This window comes from Chenopodium album, chromosome 7 (genome assembly GCF_948465745.1).
Source record: "Chenopodium album chromosome 7, dcCheAlbu1.1, whole genome shotgun sequence".
NCBI classification, from domain to species: domain Eukaryota; kingdom Viridiplantae; phylum Streptophyta; class Magnoliopsida; order Caryophyllales; family Amaranthaceae; genus Chenopodium; species Chenopodium album.
Window position 1 is genome coordinate 34943084 of NC_137840.1, and position 15263 is coordinate 34958346.

General features: G+C 35.1%; 1 protein-coding gene across 6 annotated transcripts; it reads left to right on the forward strand.

Moving 5' to 3' along the window:
• Window positions 1-1636: 1636 nt before the first annotated feature.
• On the forward strand, window positions 1637-13737 carry LOC145638993 (uncharacterized). 6 transcript variants are annotated; one of them, XM_081690083.1, is made up of 13 exons: window positions 1637-1761; window positions 1858-1919; window positions 2007-2070; window positions 2166-2227; window positions 2331-2478; window positions 3595-3666; window positions 3753-3798; window positions 4631-4790; window positions 10189-10424; window positions 10523-10646; window positions 10748-11041; window positions 11127-11243; window positions 12980-13737. In XM_081690083.1, the coding sequence occupies exons 8-13, from the start codon at window positions 4650-4652 to the stop codon at window positions 13445-13447; spliced, it is 1380 nt and encodes a 459-aa protein (XP_081546209.1). In that variant the 5' UTR covers window positions 1637-1761; window positions 1858-1919; window positions 2007-2070; window positions 2166-2227; window positions 2331-2478; window positions 3595-3666; window positions 3753-3798; window positions 4631-4649; the 3' UTR covers window positions 13448-13737. The 6 variants fall into 6 exon arrangements, with proteins under 6 accessions (XP_081546209.1, XP_081546213.1, XP_081546214.1 ...); XM_081690087.1 differs by lacking the exons at window positions 2331-2478; window positions 4631-4790; XM_081690088.1 differs by lacking the exons at window positions 2166-2227; window positions 2331-2478; window positions 4631-4790.
• The last annotated feature ends 1526 nt before the right edge of the window (window positions 13738-15263 follow it).

Genomic DNA, 15263 nt, shown 5'->3' on the forward strand with positions numbered 1-15263 from the left:
GGAGAAAGAAAGTATTTTTTGCAAAGGATACCAATAAGTTGGTATCTAAACTAGGGCTTGCAATCTCTAACCCGACCCGAAGTTATTGAGAGAAACCTGAACACAACCCGACCCGAACAATTCGAATTCGACCCCATTTGACCAACATTTCATATATAGTAATAATATTAAGTTTTAAACTATTTTTTTTTATAGTTTCTAAGCACTACCCAAAATCTGACCCGAACCCGACCTGTTGACCCGAATTGCAGCAATTCCAAAAGAAAATTGTTAAGTTTAGATACTCAATATTGAGTCTCATTGGACAAAAAGTGTGAACTCTTTATCAAAATTATAATATATTTTGTAATTTGTTTTTTTCAGTTTTTATTTTTGATTCAAAAGATGATACAATCCAAAAATATTTTGTAATTTATTTAAGCTTTATTTTTTTATTTAAAAAAAAAAAAAAAAAAAACACCTTACAATACGAATTAGGTGGACCATAAATTGAAAGTGACGTTAATATACTTTTAAAAGTCTCATCATTGGGAAATTAGAATTCACATGAATTGCTAAATTGAGAAGTGACTTAGGTATCACCATTGGAGGTAAAATAACAACTCATTTTGTATTTTAATACTCAAAGTTGAGTATCCCCAATGAAGATGGTCTAATTGATTTGATTTACATAGTGTGTAGCAATTGTTTGTAAGCTTACAATTAATATGCTTAAAGCTTGTTGTAATTATTGCCAAGTTCACAAACTTATACCACTGAGTTAGATGGTGTGGTCTTTTTTGATATTGATTGATATTTAATAATGGTGATTTAATTTTTTGCGGAGTTAGTATGGTAAGTTCCTAATATCACGAATTAATATTGCTTATAATTATTTAGTAAAGATTATCATGTGCAATGTTGATTCTCATATTTTGGTAAACACAAATATTAGAAAAAAACCGATGCACAATATCATTATTGTAAATCAGCTCAACCTTTACCTGAAAAATGAGAGAGCGTGAGCTAAAGAGAGAGAGAGAGTGAAACCTCAACCCCTGTTCCAGCTAAACCCCCGTCGCCGCTGCCGCCTCCACCTCCCCCTTTACCTCTGCCATCACCAAAAAAAAAAAACCCCCTCTCCAACCAAAAACCATTCTCCAATCTCTCAATGACCCCCAAACTTCCCCACTGTTTTCAATTCCTTAACCCAAACCTCCCCTCCGGCGAATTTCATCCCCTCATGCCAAGCTTTCATACCTGTTCTCGCCAAGGTTGCTTCAAATTTAGCTAATCCTTTATGTTCATCCCAATGGTTTTCGTGCATGAATTTCTTCTAAGATGATCCATGTGAACGAAGCAATTGTTTATAGACGTAGCATTCTATACTAAAATTCGGGAATATTGCGACTGTTTTATTGCGACCGTCTTAAAAACGGTCACAATTTATATTAATTACGACCGTTTTATAGCCTGTCGTAATTTTCATTAATTGCGACCGTTTTTTTTATTACTGCGGCCGTTATAACGGTCGTTACAATTATACGAATTTATTTTTTATTTTTAAATAATTACGACTGGTCTGACGGTCGTAGAACCGGTCGTAACAGTTTTAAAAACAAAATAAAACAAACCGATTTTGCTTTTTTTAAACTAGGGGAAAGGGAAATAAGAACAGAGAAGAAGGGGGAAGAGGGTGAACCACAAACAACGAAGAGAAGCGGTCGCTGCTCCGCTGTTGTTCCCACCGGCAACCTCACTCCGGCCGTCGACGCTACACAGGTATGTCGTTTTAATTTTGTTTTTTTTTTTAATTTTATTAAGGCCGTTATTTTGTGCGAAAACCCTAACTTAGGGTCGCAAATCAACACCACGCAGGCCACCGTCCCTGGATTCCCCTCCTGCTCTTCCCTCCTTTGTATTCCGACGGCGGTACTCAGGTAAGTGGATGTTAATTTTTTTTTTTTGAATTTCAGTTTATTTGAGCGAAAACCCTAAAATTTGGGTAAAAAACTTCTCCTTCGCAGGCCTACCGTCGTCGGTGTCCTCTTCTCTCTTTGCCTCCTCTGTTAGCTGTCCACCGTACTCCAGGTAATTCATGCAATTTGGTTACTTTTTTTTTTTTTTTAATTTTGTTAATTTGGTCAAAAACCCTAAATTTGGTCACAAATCAACTCCTTCTCAAGCCTATCGTCGCCGGTTTCCTCTTCTATCCTAGCCTCCTTCGTTTTCCGTCCATTATACTCAGGTAAGTGGTTGATTAATTTTTTTTTTTTTTTTTTTTTTGAAATTTAGTTAATTTCTGCCAAAACTCTGAATTTAGTGGATGGTTTTCTGTCCATTATGCTCAGGTAAGTGGTTGAATAATAGTATGTTACTCAGACTTGGTATTTGCCCAAAAATGTCATGTGGTTGTGTGAAAGTGATAATACCCTTGTCAAAATGTGTCGAGGACCCTGAGGTGAAATGAAGAGTTCGAGTATACAAATTATAATCAAGGTAAAAACAAAGGGGGTTGATGGTGTGGGAGAGTTGGATATGGTTGTGTTGGAAGTATGTCATGTAAATAATGAGCATAACTCTAAATAATAGTTGATAATGTGTTTAGCTAGAACCCGATATTGTTTAGCTAGTAAAATGTGATTAGGCTCACGACTTAAATTAAACTAACTGTAGAGTCACACACAAATTAATTTGTAAGCTTTTGACTTAAATTAGATTACTAATCAATAGCGATTCCTAGCTAAATATATTTTACTCAATTAAAGTAATTAACAGAATTCCGTATTCTATCCAATAACTTTCAAAAGTTATTCATATTGTTTGAAGGACGTACTTCAAACAATTTCCCACTTGTCCTTTAGACGAGTGTAAATATCCTTTCCTTTATCACTTATTGTCTAAGGTAATATTATCCGTCAGCCTTATCTAGCTTAAAATTATTTCTCGAGCTCATGAGTATTGCCGAGACAAACATAATTCATGTGAGTATGATCATGCATTTCACACTTTACAGTTTTACACTCTTTGAGAGGCCCACAAGACAATGATCCTAATATAAGGTGGACAATCTGAAATCTTGTACATCCAATTGTATCTTATTTGATTTTTCTACTTGAATGGATGGGTTTCATTATGGTGGTTGATCCTCTTAGGACTATGTGCTTCACTGCTTTGGAGAATTTTAGCTTATTAAGTAAAGATTGCAAGATGAGATGTTTTGCTACCTTTGCCTTTTCTGTTTTATGGGTCTTGATTTCAATTGGGCAAAACTATAGATGTTTTGGGGGATTAAAATATAAATGGTTTGCTAAACAATGGAGTTTAGTTCCTTTGCCTATATGGTGCTACAATCAAATGGAGTGAGCTTATACAACAGGTGTATAATATACACATGCTTAGTAACTCTAGATCGACTTAAATTAAAAATTAAACCATTTATTCTATTGTATAAAATACACTCGTTGCACAAAAGATGGTGAAATTTAAATCTTGAACTTTTGATTAAAGCTATGTTCTCAGTCTTGACCTTTTGGTTGATTTTTTTTTTTTTTTTAATTTCGTTATTTAATCTGAAATAGCTAATTGTGAGTCGCAAATTAACCCCTTTTGCAGCTCCATCGTCGCCAGATTCCGCTTCTGCCTGACCTTCCTCCTTTTGCTGTCTTTTTCCATCGCCCCCACTAGGTAAGTCGGCTGTAGTTGTTTACTTTTTTCATTTTAAAATTTTTTATAAAAACCCTGCCTAAAAGTGTAACACCACCATATACCAGGAACACCTTCGTCGCCGCCTCTGCTTTTCTGGTCAACTCCTCCGCTGTGTGTTTTTCTTCCACTATTTATCTACTTCTTTTACTTGTGCAATATGATTCATATTTATGTTAGTTGTTTATGGAGTTGTGATCTCATGTGTTGGATAATTTTAGTTTGGTATTGATAGCTTGGTTCATTGTTGGATTTTTTACGCTTTATTATGCTTAGGCTAGAACTTGGATGTGTTTTGGTTAGAATAGAAATTTATTTTGCTTTATGTCCAATGCAGGACTATTGGATGGTGTGAACTCATGTGTTGGATATTTTTAGTTTTCGTTTTAAAAATAAATGATTCTTATTGAATTACAATGGCTTTATTAGAAATATGTATGTTTAAGGGGTTATTATAGTCTTTTGAACAATAATTTGTATTATGGTTCTATAAAGTATTTTGCAAATTATTTTGTTTTTTCATGAAGGGTTACATGTTGTTTTTTTTTAATATTTTTATATTTTGATTTTTGTTATCAAACTCCCATCTTTGTTAAGTATACAAATCATATTGCTTCTATTATTTTATTAATGTTACATCAATTTACTTTGAAATGGTATAAATATAAATTTTTAGTGTAAGTTATAAATAATTTAATCAATATTGTAAATTATAAATAATAAGTATCTTAGAAAAAATGTTGTAAAAATTATAATTATTTATCAAGTTAGAAGCATGTGACATAACATATGTTTAAATCTCTTAATAAAGAATGTGAAATCAGCTTTCCTGTTCAAGTCATGATAAGGACCTTTGGATATCATTTCGATTCTAATTGTATCGTATGCCATTATTGTAATGAATACAAGTTCAGTGTGAATGATTAATGTGATTTGTTTTTCATAGTGTTGTAGAACTTGTCACCATGAAAAGGAAAGAGCGTTGGTGGATGTACGATAGATACGATGGTGGTAATACTCGTAGACTTAGGCCAGAGTTTGTGGATGGTGTTGAACAATTCATACGGTTTTGTGAAGCTCATCATGAGAGCCCGGGCATAGATGAAGTAAGATGCCCTTGTTTGTTTTTTAAGAATAGACGTCTTCATGATGCCAACACAGTAAAACTTCAATTGTACAAAAAGGGGTTTATACCTGATTACTATGATTGGGTTTCTCATGGTGAAGGGTTCCCTACATCAAGTGTAGAGCAACCAAATACTTACCGTGAAATGGTTCTCGATGATCTTGGGAGTAATCATGAACCACCAGGTGACGATAATACTAGTGGTTCAGACGAAGAGCCAAATGCTCAAGCAAAAGCATTTCAAGAGCTTTTAATGGCTGCCGAGCAACCACTATACGAAGGTAGCTCCATGTCTGTTCTAGAAATGGCATCTCGAATTGTATCTTTGAAGTTGGAATACAATTTGCCCCATAGGTGCGTTGATGGGTTTGCTTCATTACTGAACGAAGCGATTCCCGACAATAATAAGATGGGGGAAACATTCTATGATACAAAGAAGATTCTTAACGGACTTGAGCTTCCGCACAAGAAGATCCATGCATGCCCCAAGGGTTGTATGTTATTTTGGAAAGCTGATGCTGAGTTGGATAAGTGTAGAGTGTGCGAAAGGGATGGATACAAGAGGACTTCAAAGGGGTCATTGGTTCCAATAAAAGAACTCATCTATTTTCCAATCACTCCAAGGCTACAACGGTTGTTTGCAACAAAGAACGTTGCGGAGGAAATGACTTGGCATTCCAAAAATCCAAGAGTCCAAGGCACAATGGCGCATCCTAGTGATAGTGAAGCTTGGAATTGAAGCACTTGGATAGATCCTTCCCCGATTTCGCATCTGAACCTAGAAATGTGAGACTTGGTATGTGTACCGATGGGTTTGCTCCTAATGGCAAGTTTGATGGTCAGTATTCATGTTGGCCCGTCATTCTGACCCCTTATAACTTGCCTCCATCGATGTGCATGAAAAAACCATTTATGTTCCTTTCTTTGCTCGTTCCTGGTCCTAAAAATCCGAAGGGGAACTTGGATGTGTATATGCAACCGTTAATTGAAGAACTGAAAGAACTTATGGTCGTGCAACAAATTACGACATCTCGCAAAGAAAAAACTTCAATTTGCGTGCAGCAATCTTGTGGACTATAAGTGATTTCCCAGCCTATGGTATGCTTTCTGGATGGGCAATTGCTGGTAAAAAAGCATGTCCATATTTCTTGGACAAATCAAAATCTTTTTGGCTTGAACATGGTGGTAAAATGTCTTGGTTTGATTGTCACCGACAATTTCTTCCTCCCGAACATCCTTTTCGAAACAACAAAATTGCTTTTTGTAAGAACAAGGTTGAAAAGGGGACACCACCTCACATAATGTCCGGCGATGAGCTATGGCAACAAGTTCAACACTTTGCTAAGGCAACAGATGGACCAGAAGCACTTGCAAGCTTGAAAAAGAAGAAACTAGGTTGGTTTAAGAAAAGCATTCTTTGGGAGCTACCGTACTGGAAGACTCCTCTCCTCCGCCACAACCTCGATGTGATGCATATTGAAAAGAATTTCTTTGAGCAACTAATTCACACAGTGATGGATGTGAAAAAACATACTTCAGACACAGTAGCATCTAGAAATGACATTGCCAAATATTGCAAACGACCATAACTACATGTGACGGAGGATGCGAGAGGCAAAGACACTTTGCCGAAAGCCCCATTCTCACTCGACAAGGCTCAAAAGAAAGTGTTATGCGAGTGGGTAAGGAACTTGAAATTTCTCGATGGTTATGCTTCTAATTTGAGTAGATGTGTAGATTTACAATCATGTAAGCTTCATGGTTTAAAGAGCCACGACTGTCATGTCTTCATGGAGAGATTGTTACCAGTTGCTTTGAAGGAATTGCTCCCGGTCCATGTTTGGAAAGCTATTTGATACGTGTCGTTTCCCGTATAAAATTAATTAATAATTTACCTTAACTTAAACCTCAAAAAGATTAACAACTAGTAAAAAGGGTAAGTAAGGGTCGAACCCACGAGGAGATTGGTTAACTCTATAAACTCAAAATTAAACTTGAAACGTGAACTATATACATAAAAAAGTATTATTCACACTATGTACAAGAGATTGGGGGGGGGGGGTTTAAATGATAATAGTCAACTAATACTACTATGAAAAATAGGATCTAAACTACTATACACAATTGATGACAGACTTAACCAACCCTATTCATAACTTTACTCGAATTAACTTATTGGAAATTATATTTAACCGGCCTCGCACGATTAATCAACTTAATTACTAGACTAACTGTAGAGACTTTAGTAACAAAGACTCCCTATCTCCCTTATTTGAAACCAATTGCGAACTAAGCCAAAATCAACTCTAAACCAATCTAATTAACACAAATATGTTGCAACTTGCATGAATTTGTCTTGGCAGCATTAATATCTAGGAGACCTCATTAGCCCTAACTAATCTAATCACTTAAATGTCGGATTAGTTAGATTGAAATTGCTTTCTAATTTAAACCAAACCGTAATCGCAGACTCGATTTAAAATTAGGGACTACTCTCCTATACGATTCAAACTAAGTCGAATCATATAGATAGCAATAATTTACAACTAACAACATGAAAGATAACAATCAATATCGAATTGCAAATTTATTAATCAAGAACAAGCAAATTTCAAATACCCATTAAATCGAAAAACGTAGTACTATCAAGATTCAATTATAATACCAATAACCAATAAAAGTATCTCATCAAATTAGGAAAGAACATCAAATAAATTAGTAATATGGAACAATTAAGTTAAGAAGAAGACTTATGAAATATACTCCCAAGAACACCCGAATAAACCCGGCTTCGTTCCCGCGATTCACCTTCGTTCTCGTACTACCTTGGATGCGAGACTAAGCTCCCCTCCAATGGCTATCTTTTCTTCACCAATTGCCCACTTACAACTCACTCGAACAATCTCGCTCTTTGTATAATTGTTGGCTAAGTTGTGTGTGTTTTAGAGGGAATAATTGGGGGTTTTTTATAAGCAAAGATAACCTAGGTTTTCCGAAATCAAAGAGATATATTAGGGAAAACAGATAGAGATCCATCTTCTCTTTATCTTGCATGAAATTCGGAGGAGATTTGTTGAAGATGAAACTTGATAATGATGGTGGTGAGTTTCTGGTACACTCACGCACCTCTTTCTCCCTTTTCTTCTTATCCTTTTTTTCTCTTTTTCTTAGTTCTTGATTTTGTAGTTGCACGTACCTTTTGCTCCAAGTGGGCTTCTTATTGAGTGGGCTTCTTATACTTCAAAATTGCTAAAGCTATTATTCTTGCTTAGCCCACTCAATACTCTTTCTTATTCTCCTACCAAGAACACACATCATAATTTTAAGTACCCTTTTATTATGAAAATAGCAATAAAATAAAATACAAATTAAAATAATATCTAAAATAATAAAAATAGATAATTTCATAAATTAACTAGAATAAAATGACTATAAGACTAATATTAGGGACTAAAAATATGGTATATTATGCACTTATCACTATTACTGAGATTAGTCTTTTCTTCCATGATCTTTGTTGTTCTACCATAAAATTGAAGGATATGGAAAGATTGGAACATAACATTGCAGAAATTCTTTGTAAGCTCGAGAAGATATTTCCACCAGCGTTCTTCAACTCTATGGAACACTTACCAGTTCACTTGCCTTATGAAGCTAGGTTATGTGGTCCTGTCCAATATCGTTGGATGTATTCGTTTGAGAGGTTTAAGCTCCTACAAACTCATAGCTGCCATTTTTCGTTTATACACCTATAGTTGTTTGCATAACATATAACTTATTCAATATTTTTTATTATAGGTTCCTTAATCATTTGAAACATAAAATTGGCAATAACACTCGTGTGGAAGGTTCAATATGCAATGCTTATCTAACAGAAGAGATAGGGTACTTTTGCTCTAACTACTTCCAACAAGGAGTGGATACCAAAACACGGGACTTAGGTCGAAATGTTCATGATGATGTTGAAAGCACTTTGGATGATAGTGTTCCAGAACTGTTTAGGGTTGATCATGGACATGCTTCTACTGGTGGAGTTCATCGCTATTTGGATGAAAAAGAACTACAACGTGCTCATTTATATGTTTTGGGAAATAGCAGTATTCTGGAACCATATGAGAGGTATTAAATTTGTAAATTATCACAGTCACTAAGATTTCATTGAATTTTACATCGTATCCAATGTCGACCACCTTCATTAATACTTTTTCTCTGGTTATATGGAAGGGGGTTTGAGGACCACATTGTTCAAATGCAACCCACTATTCGCAAAGAAGATGTGTGGATCAAACATGAAGCTGAATTCCTCGAGTGGTTTAGGTTGAAAGTGAGTATGATACGCATTTGACATCAACACGTTTTCTTACTTTGTTTCTATAACTTCACGACTAATATCAATTTATTTATATAATTATGCCATATGAGCAGGTGATTCAAGAAAAACCAAATGATGAAATATTGTTTGCTTTGGCTATGGGCCCATCTAAGCGAGTGCGTACTTGGAGCCAATTCTATGTGAATGGATACAAATTCCAAACTTATGGCCATGGAAAACATAAGTCAACAATGAATTATGGATTAAGCGTATCCAATGAAGATGATGGTGGTTATTTTGGTTTTCTAAAGGATATCATCGAGTTGGAGTTCACTGGTGCCCTGCGGACTTATAAGACTGTTCTTTTCAAGTGCAGTTGGATGGATTCCAATAGGGGTATGAACATTGATCAGTACAAGCTTGTAGAAGTCAATCATACCAAAAAATACCCCAAGTACGATCCATTTGTGCTTTCTTACCAAGCAAACCAAGTCTACTATGCACCTTACCCAAGTCTGAAAAGAGACAAGGCTCAATGGTGGGCTGTGTTTAAGACAAAGGCAAGGTCTGTTGCTGATGCACCAGTTGACGAAGACTTTCTACAAGAAACCAGTGCTGACATTCCAACTCTTTGTGCTTCGGATGACATTCCGGACTATAAAGGTGATGAAGAAGGTTTTGGAGATTCGGATACTGAAAATGAAGTGTTGCCCGATGCCCCTCCAGACGAGTCCAGTTTCGAATCTACTGATAGTGAGGACGAGGATGAGGATGACGGATTTTGGGATGACGATACCGATGATGATCTTAGTGCTGATGAGGAGGACGATTCAACTGAGATTTAGGAAATTGACTGTAACCTTGTTTTGACTTTTTAATTATGTAATCTTAATGGATTTCAATTTATTTTAAAAGACCATCCTAGTTTCAATGTGATATACTTGTGTAAATATGTTATTATTTATATTTTGCAAAGCCAAGGTTATGTGTGACAGTACCTTATAGATCGTGATATAACATGGCTATATGATTTTTACCGATGTTCATAATGTTTTTCTTATTGTAGGTTGTCATGGCCGGTGGTGGTCGTCGGAAGCTGGGACATGCCACCCCGAGAGAATTGTTTCCGTCGACAAGCCATGCAAATACGGAAACTTCTCAGGAAGTTACCCCATCCCCTGAGCCAGGTGTAGGTGGTTCTGGGACATCTACTCAGGTTCCTGAGACGCAAGACGGTAACTCTCCCATGGGTGAGGTTCCTACCCCCGTTGCGAGAAGGACTTTGCACCCGGCGGGATTATGGTAAGTTACTCATGGTTATCTTAATTTGCATTCCAACTTGAACAATCTTGGTTAGATTTGTATGTAATGACTTCATTTGTTTGCTTATTGGTACAAAGGTTCGATGATAACACCGTGAGCACCTCCATTACAAATATTTTTCAAGCACACTGGCGCAAACCATGGCTTAACTATGAAATGGTTGACAAGGATACTAAGACCCACTGGTGGAACTCGTTTACGGTATTATAAAACCCCCAAGTTTAGTTTACTCATCTAACTTTGTTGTTTTTTGGTTACTTATTACAATAAATTATCATACATTTTATTTTTCTTGTTTGCAGAAACAATACCTATGGAATGCTGATCTTGATGCCCTCGTGAAGAAGGAGTATGAAAAGAAGGCACATAAGAGGCTGAAAGAGATTACATACAATGTTACGTTCAGAAACAAGTCAGTTCCCAAATGGATGGGAGAGTCTATGTTTGAGCGAATTATGGCAAAAAGAAAGGATCCGGTATTTCTGGAGAGGTCAGAAAAAGCGAAGAAGAACAGGAGGGGCGGCTCCCTGTCTAATCCAATTGAGCCGTCACACTTCCAAGGTTCTATCTCTACATCAAAGCATACAAAGAAAATGGTAATACTTAATGGTATATAATGATACTGATATGTTTCAGTAGTTACATACACTAAGCATTTATGGAGTTATTTGATTTGTGCAGGCTCAGAAAGCCGGTGGAGTGCTTCCAACTGCTCCAGAGGTATTCCTAAAGACACATTTCAAGGAAGTTCCAGGAAAAGGAAAAGTTGCGGCTAACAAGAGGGCACAACAAATCTCGGTAACACATCTAACTATAGAAACTAATGAAATTATTTTTTAAGGAAGCATGCAAAACATAGGCACTTATACTTGTGATTTGAAATTTGAGGAACCTATAACCTTGTAAATGCTTGAAAGTGTCTATGATTAAGCAATTTGAACCTATGAACATGTTTAATATGCTACATATGAGTTGTTTGATTGATAAAATCTTAGAATATAGCAAAAACAAAGAAAATGGGTAAGTTAGAAGGTCATTTATGCCATTTTAGCCTACTCATGAACCTATAGCCATGAATATGCATGAAAATGTCTATGATTAAGCAATTTGAACCTATAAACATGTTTAATATGCTAAATATGAGTTGTTTGATTGATAAAATCTTAGAAGATAGCAAAAACAAAGAAAATGGGTAAGTTAGAAGGTCATTTATGCCATTTTAGCCTAGTCATGAACCTATAGCCATGAATATGCATGAAAATGTGTACGTTTTTGCAATTTTAACCTATAAACATGTTTAATATGCTAAATAAGAATAGTTTGATTGATAAATTCTTAGAATATAGCAAAAACAAAGAAAATGGGTAAGTTAGAAGGTCATTTATGCCATTTTAGCCTAGTCATGAACCTATAGCCTTGAATATGCATGAAAATGTGTAAGTATTTGCAATTTGAACCTATAAACATGTTTAATATGCTAAATATGAGTTGTTTTATTGATAAATTCTTAGAATATAGCAAAAACAAAGAAAATGGGTAAGTTAGAAGGTCATTTGTGCCATTTTAGCCTACTCATGAACCTATAGCTATGAATATGCATGAAAATATGTAAGTTTTTGCAATTTTAACCTATAAACATGTTTAATATGCTAAATAAGAATAGTTTGATTGATAAATTCGTAGAATATAGCAAAAACAAAGAAAATAGGTAAGTTAGAAGGTCATTTGTGCCATTTTAGCCTACTCATGAACCTATAGCTATGAATATGCATGAAAATGTGTAAGTTTTTGCAATTTGAACCTATAAACATGTTTAATATGATATATAAGAATAGTTTGATTGATAAATTCTTAGAATATAGCAAAAACAAAGAAAATGGGTAAGTTAGAAGTTCATTTATGCCATTTTAGCCTAGTCATGAACCTATAGCCTTGAATATGCATGAAAATGTGTAGGTATTTGCAATTTGAACTTATAAACATGTTTAATATGCTAAATATGAGTTTTTTGATTGATAAATTCTTATAATATAGCAAAAACAAAGATAATGGGTAAGTTAGAAGGTCATTTGTGCCATTTTAGCCTACTCATGAACCTATAGCTATGAATATGCATGAAAATGTGTAAGGTTTTGCAATTTTAACCTATAAACATGTTTAATATGCTAAATAAGAATAGTTTGATTGATAAATTCTTAGAATATAGCAAAAACAAAGAAAATGGGTAAGTTAGAAGGTCATTTGTGCCATTTTAGCCTACTCATGAACCTATAGCTATGAATATGCATGAAAATGTGTAAGTATTTGCAATTTGAACCTATAAACATGTTTAATATGCTAAATATGAGTTGTTTGATTGATAAATTCTAAGAATGTAGCAAAAACAAAGAAAATGGGTAAGTTAGAAGGTCATTTATGCCATTTTAGCCTAGTCACGAACCTATAGCCTTGTAAATACTTGAAAATGTGTATGTTTTCGCAATTTGAACATATAAACATGTTTAATATGCATAATTTGTTTTGTTTGATTTCAGGAAGCCTACCAAAAGAAGCTTGAAGAGTCTTCCACTCAAGAAGGGTCACAACCGGACCTTAACCAGCTATACTGGGAGGTCGTTGGTGGTAGGAAAAAGGGTGTAGTGAAGGGCCTAGGTGCAAGTGCTAGTTTGTTTTACACCCCCTCTTCCGAGAAAGGCTCGCAATCGTACAATCCTTCTATAGCTTCACAGTTGGAGGAACGTGTGCAAGCCGAGGTTGCCGAGCGAATAGAAGAGGCAAAAGTGCAAATGCAGGCACAGATGGAGGCACAGTTTGCAACGCAATTGCAGGAGGCATTGAAAAAGGAGCGGGAGGAGGCAACAATTGAGAGTAAGCGAATGATGGAGACAATGTTGCAGAACTTGTTCTCTAACTGTTCAGGTGGTCCTCCATTTCAATTTCGTAGGGAAGATGAACCGGACATGAGTGGTGGTGGGCTTGGTCACCAAACTCCGGTGTCGTAGTTTTTGTTCATAAAGCTCTTACATTAGTATTGTTAATATAGGCCTTAGTATTTTTTTTGGGGGAATATAGGCCTTAGGTTTTTTTTGGGAATATAGGCCTTAGGTTTTTTTGGGGGGGATATAGGCCATTTCGTTATTTTTTGGGGAATATAGGCCTGAAATTGGTATTATATTGTTACATGTTGGCCTTATCTATTTTTTGAAGGAACATAGGCCATTACTTATTCATATAGACCTAACTTAGTTTTAAATTTAAGCTTATAAAACTATTACTAACTAATTACTATTAACTTGAACATTATAATTGTATATATTGTTCGAAGTTGGACTTTTTAATTATTAATGTTATTATCTATATGGATTATGCATTTTATTTTTATTTTATATTAATTTTGAAATTAAATCACATGATAACAGGTTATAGGTTCAGGTTAGGATGGCATCGATAATGCAAATTGTAATTATTTGAAAATTGCATAATAATAATAAATTGCAATTCTATAAGGAATTGTGACCGTCTATCTAACCTGTCGCAGATCCCATGGTTTTGCGACCGTCACGGCATGTCGCAGATCACAGGAATTTGCGACCGTCTTAGGCGGTCGTAATTTACTGACAATTGCGACCGTCTGGGCATGTCGCAGATCCCTTGTTTTTGCGACCGCCAGGGCATGTCGCAGATCATAGGAAATTGCGACCGTCACATGCGGTCGTAATTTACTGAAAATTGTGGCCGTTATCGCATGTCGCAGATCCCCAATTTTTGCGACCGTCTTAGGCGGTCGTAACTTCCAGTTTTTGCAACCGCTTTTCCTGTCGCAATTAACAAATTACGTCAGTTAAAAAAACGGTCGTTGAAAATACGAAAAACGGTTGCAATTTTATCTGCGACCGCCAAGTGGCTGCAATTTTTTTTTTTTGCGACCATTAAAATTACGACCGTGCAGTTGCGACCGGTGACGGTCGCAATTTTGAATAGTGACCGTTTTCCTCAAAAATTGCGACCGGTGCTGGCGGTCGTAATTCACTGGTTTTTTTTAATAGCAAATTCAAATTTAATAGAAGGGAATTAAACCAACAAAACCATGTGAAAAATAGCAAATTCAAAATTAGGAAACATAGTACTCATATGCCCCTAACTTTCCCAGAAATAGCCAATGAAAAATATAATAGTTGGTTCGTGGAGGCGGATGCACGGTCCACATGGTGCATCCGCTCCAAAATACAAAAAGGCGGAATGAACATTCAGATATATACTAATGAACATGGTCATATAAAAGAACATAGTAGTCATTTATAATGTACATGAACTTATACATAAAAGAACATAGTGTTCATTTATAATGTACATCAGTTTTTTATGCAACAATTTTGTATATATATTTTTTTTTAAAAGAAATTTTGTATAATGAAATAGATAAATAGTACTATAATTATTATTTTTTTTACCATACATTAATTACAAATTATTTCAATTTTTTTTTTTTACCAAAAGTTCACTTTCTCTCTCCAAACAAAATTTCAAACCCATTTAAATTCCTCAAACCTCAAACAAAATTTCAAGAAATTCGAAATTTTGAGCTCAAAATTGTTCAAGATGACAAATAAAAACGAAAGGTAAGACCAAATTCGACATTTATACTTGTTTATTTGACATTCATACTTGTTTATTTTAAGTTTGAGTATTTGTTTTTTATAAATTTGATTGAAAATTGTAATATTTGATTTTATTGAAAATTGTAATATTTGATTTTATTGAAAATTAATTGCGATTTTGATATAATTTTGTTGTGGCAATAAGAAATAAAATGAAATT

Coding starts and splice junctions, on each gene's coding strand:
- LOC145638993 (XM_081690083.1), top strand. CDS start 4,650: ATGAAAAGGAAAGAGCGTTGGTGGATGTACGATAGATACGATGGTGGT. Junction 4,791..10,188: donor AGAGCCCGGGCATAGATGAA/GTAAGATGCCCT, acceptor TTCTTATTGTAG/GTTGTCATGGCCGGTGGTGG. Junction 11,042..11,126: donor CAAAGCATACAAAGAAAATG/GTAATACTTAAT, acceptor TGATTTGTGCAG/GCTCAGAAAGCCGGTGGAGT.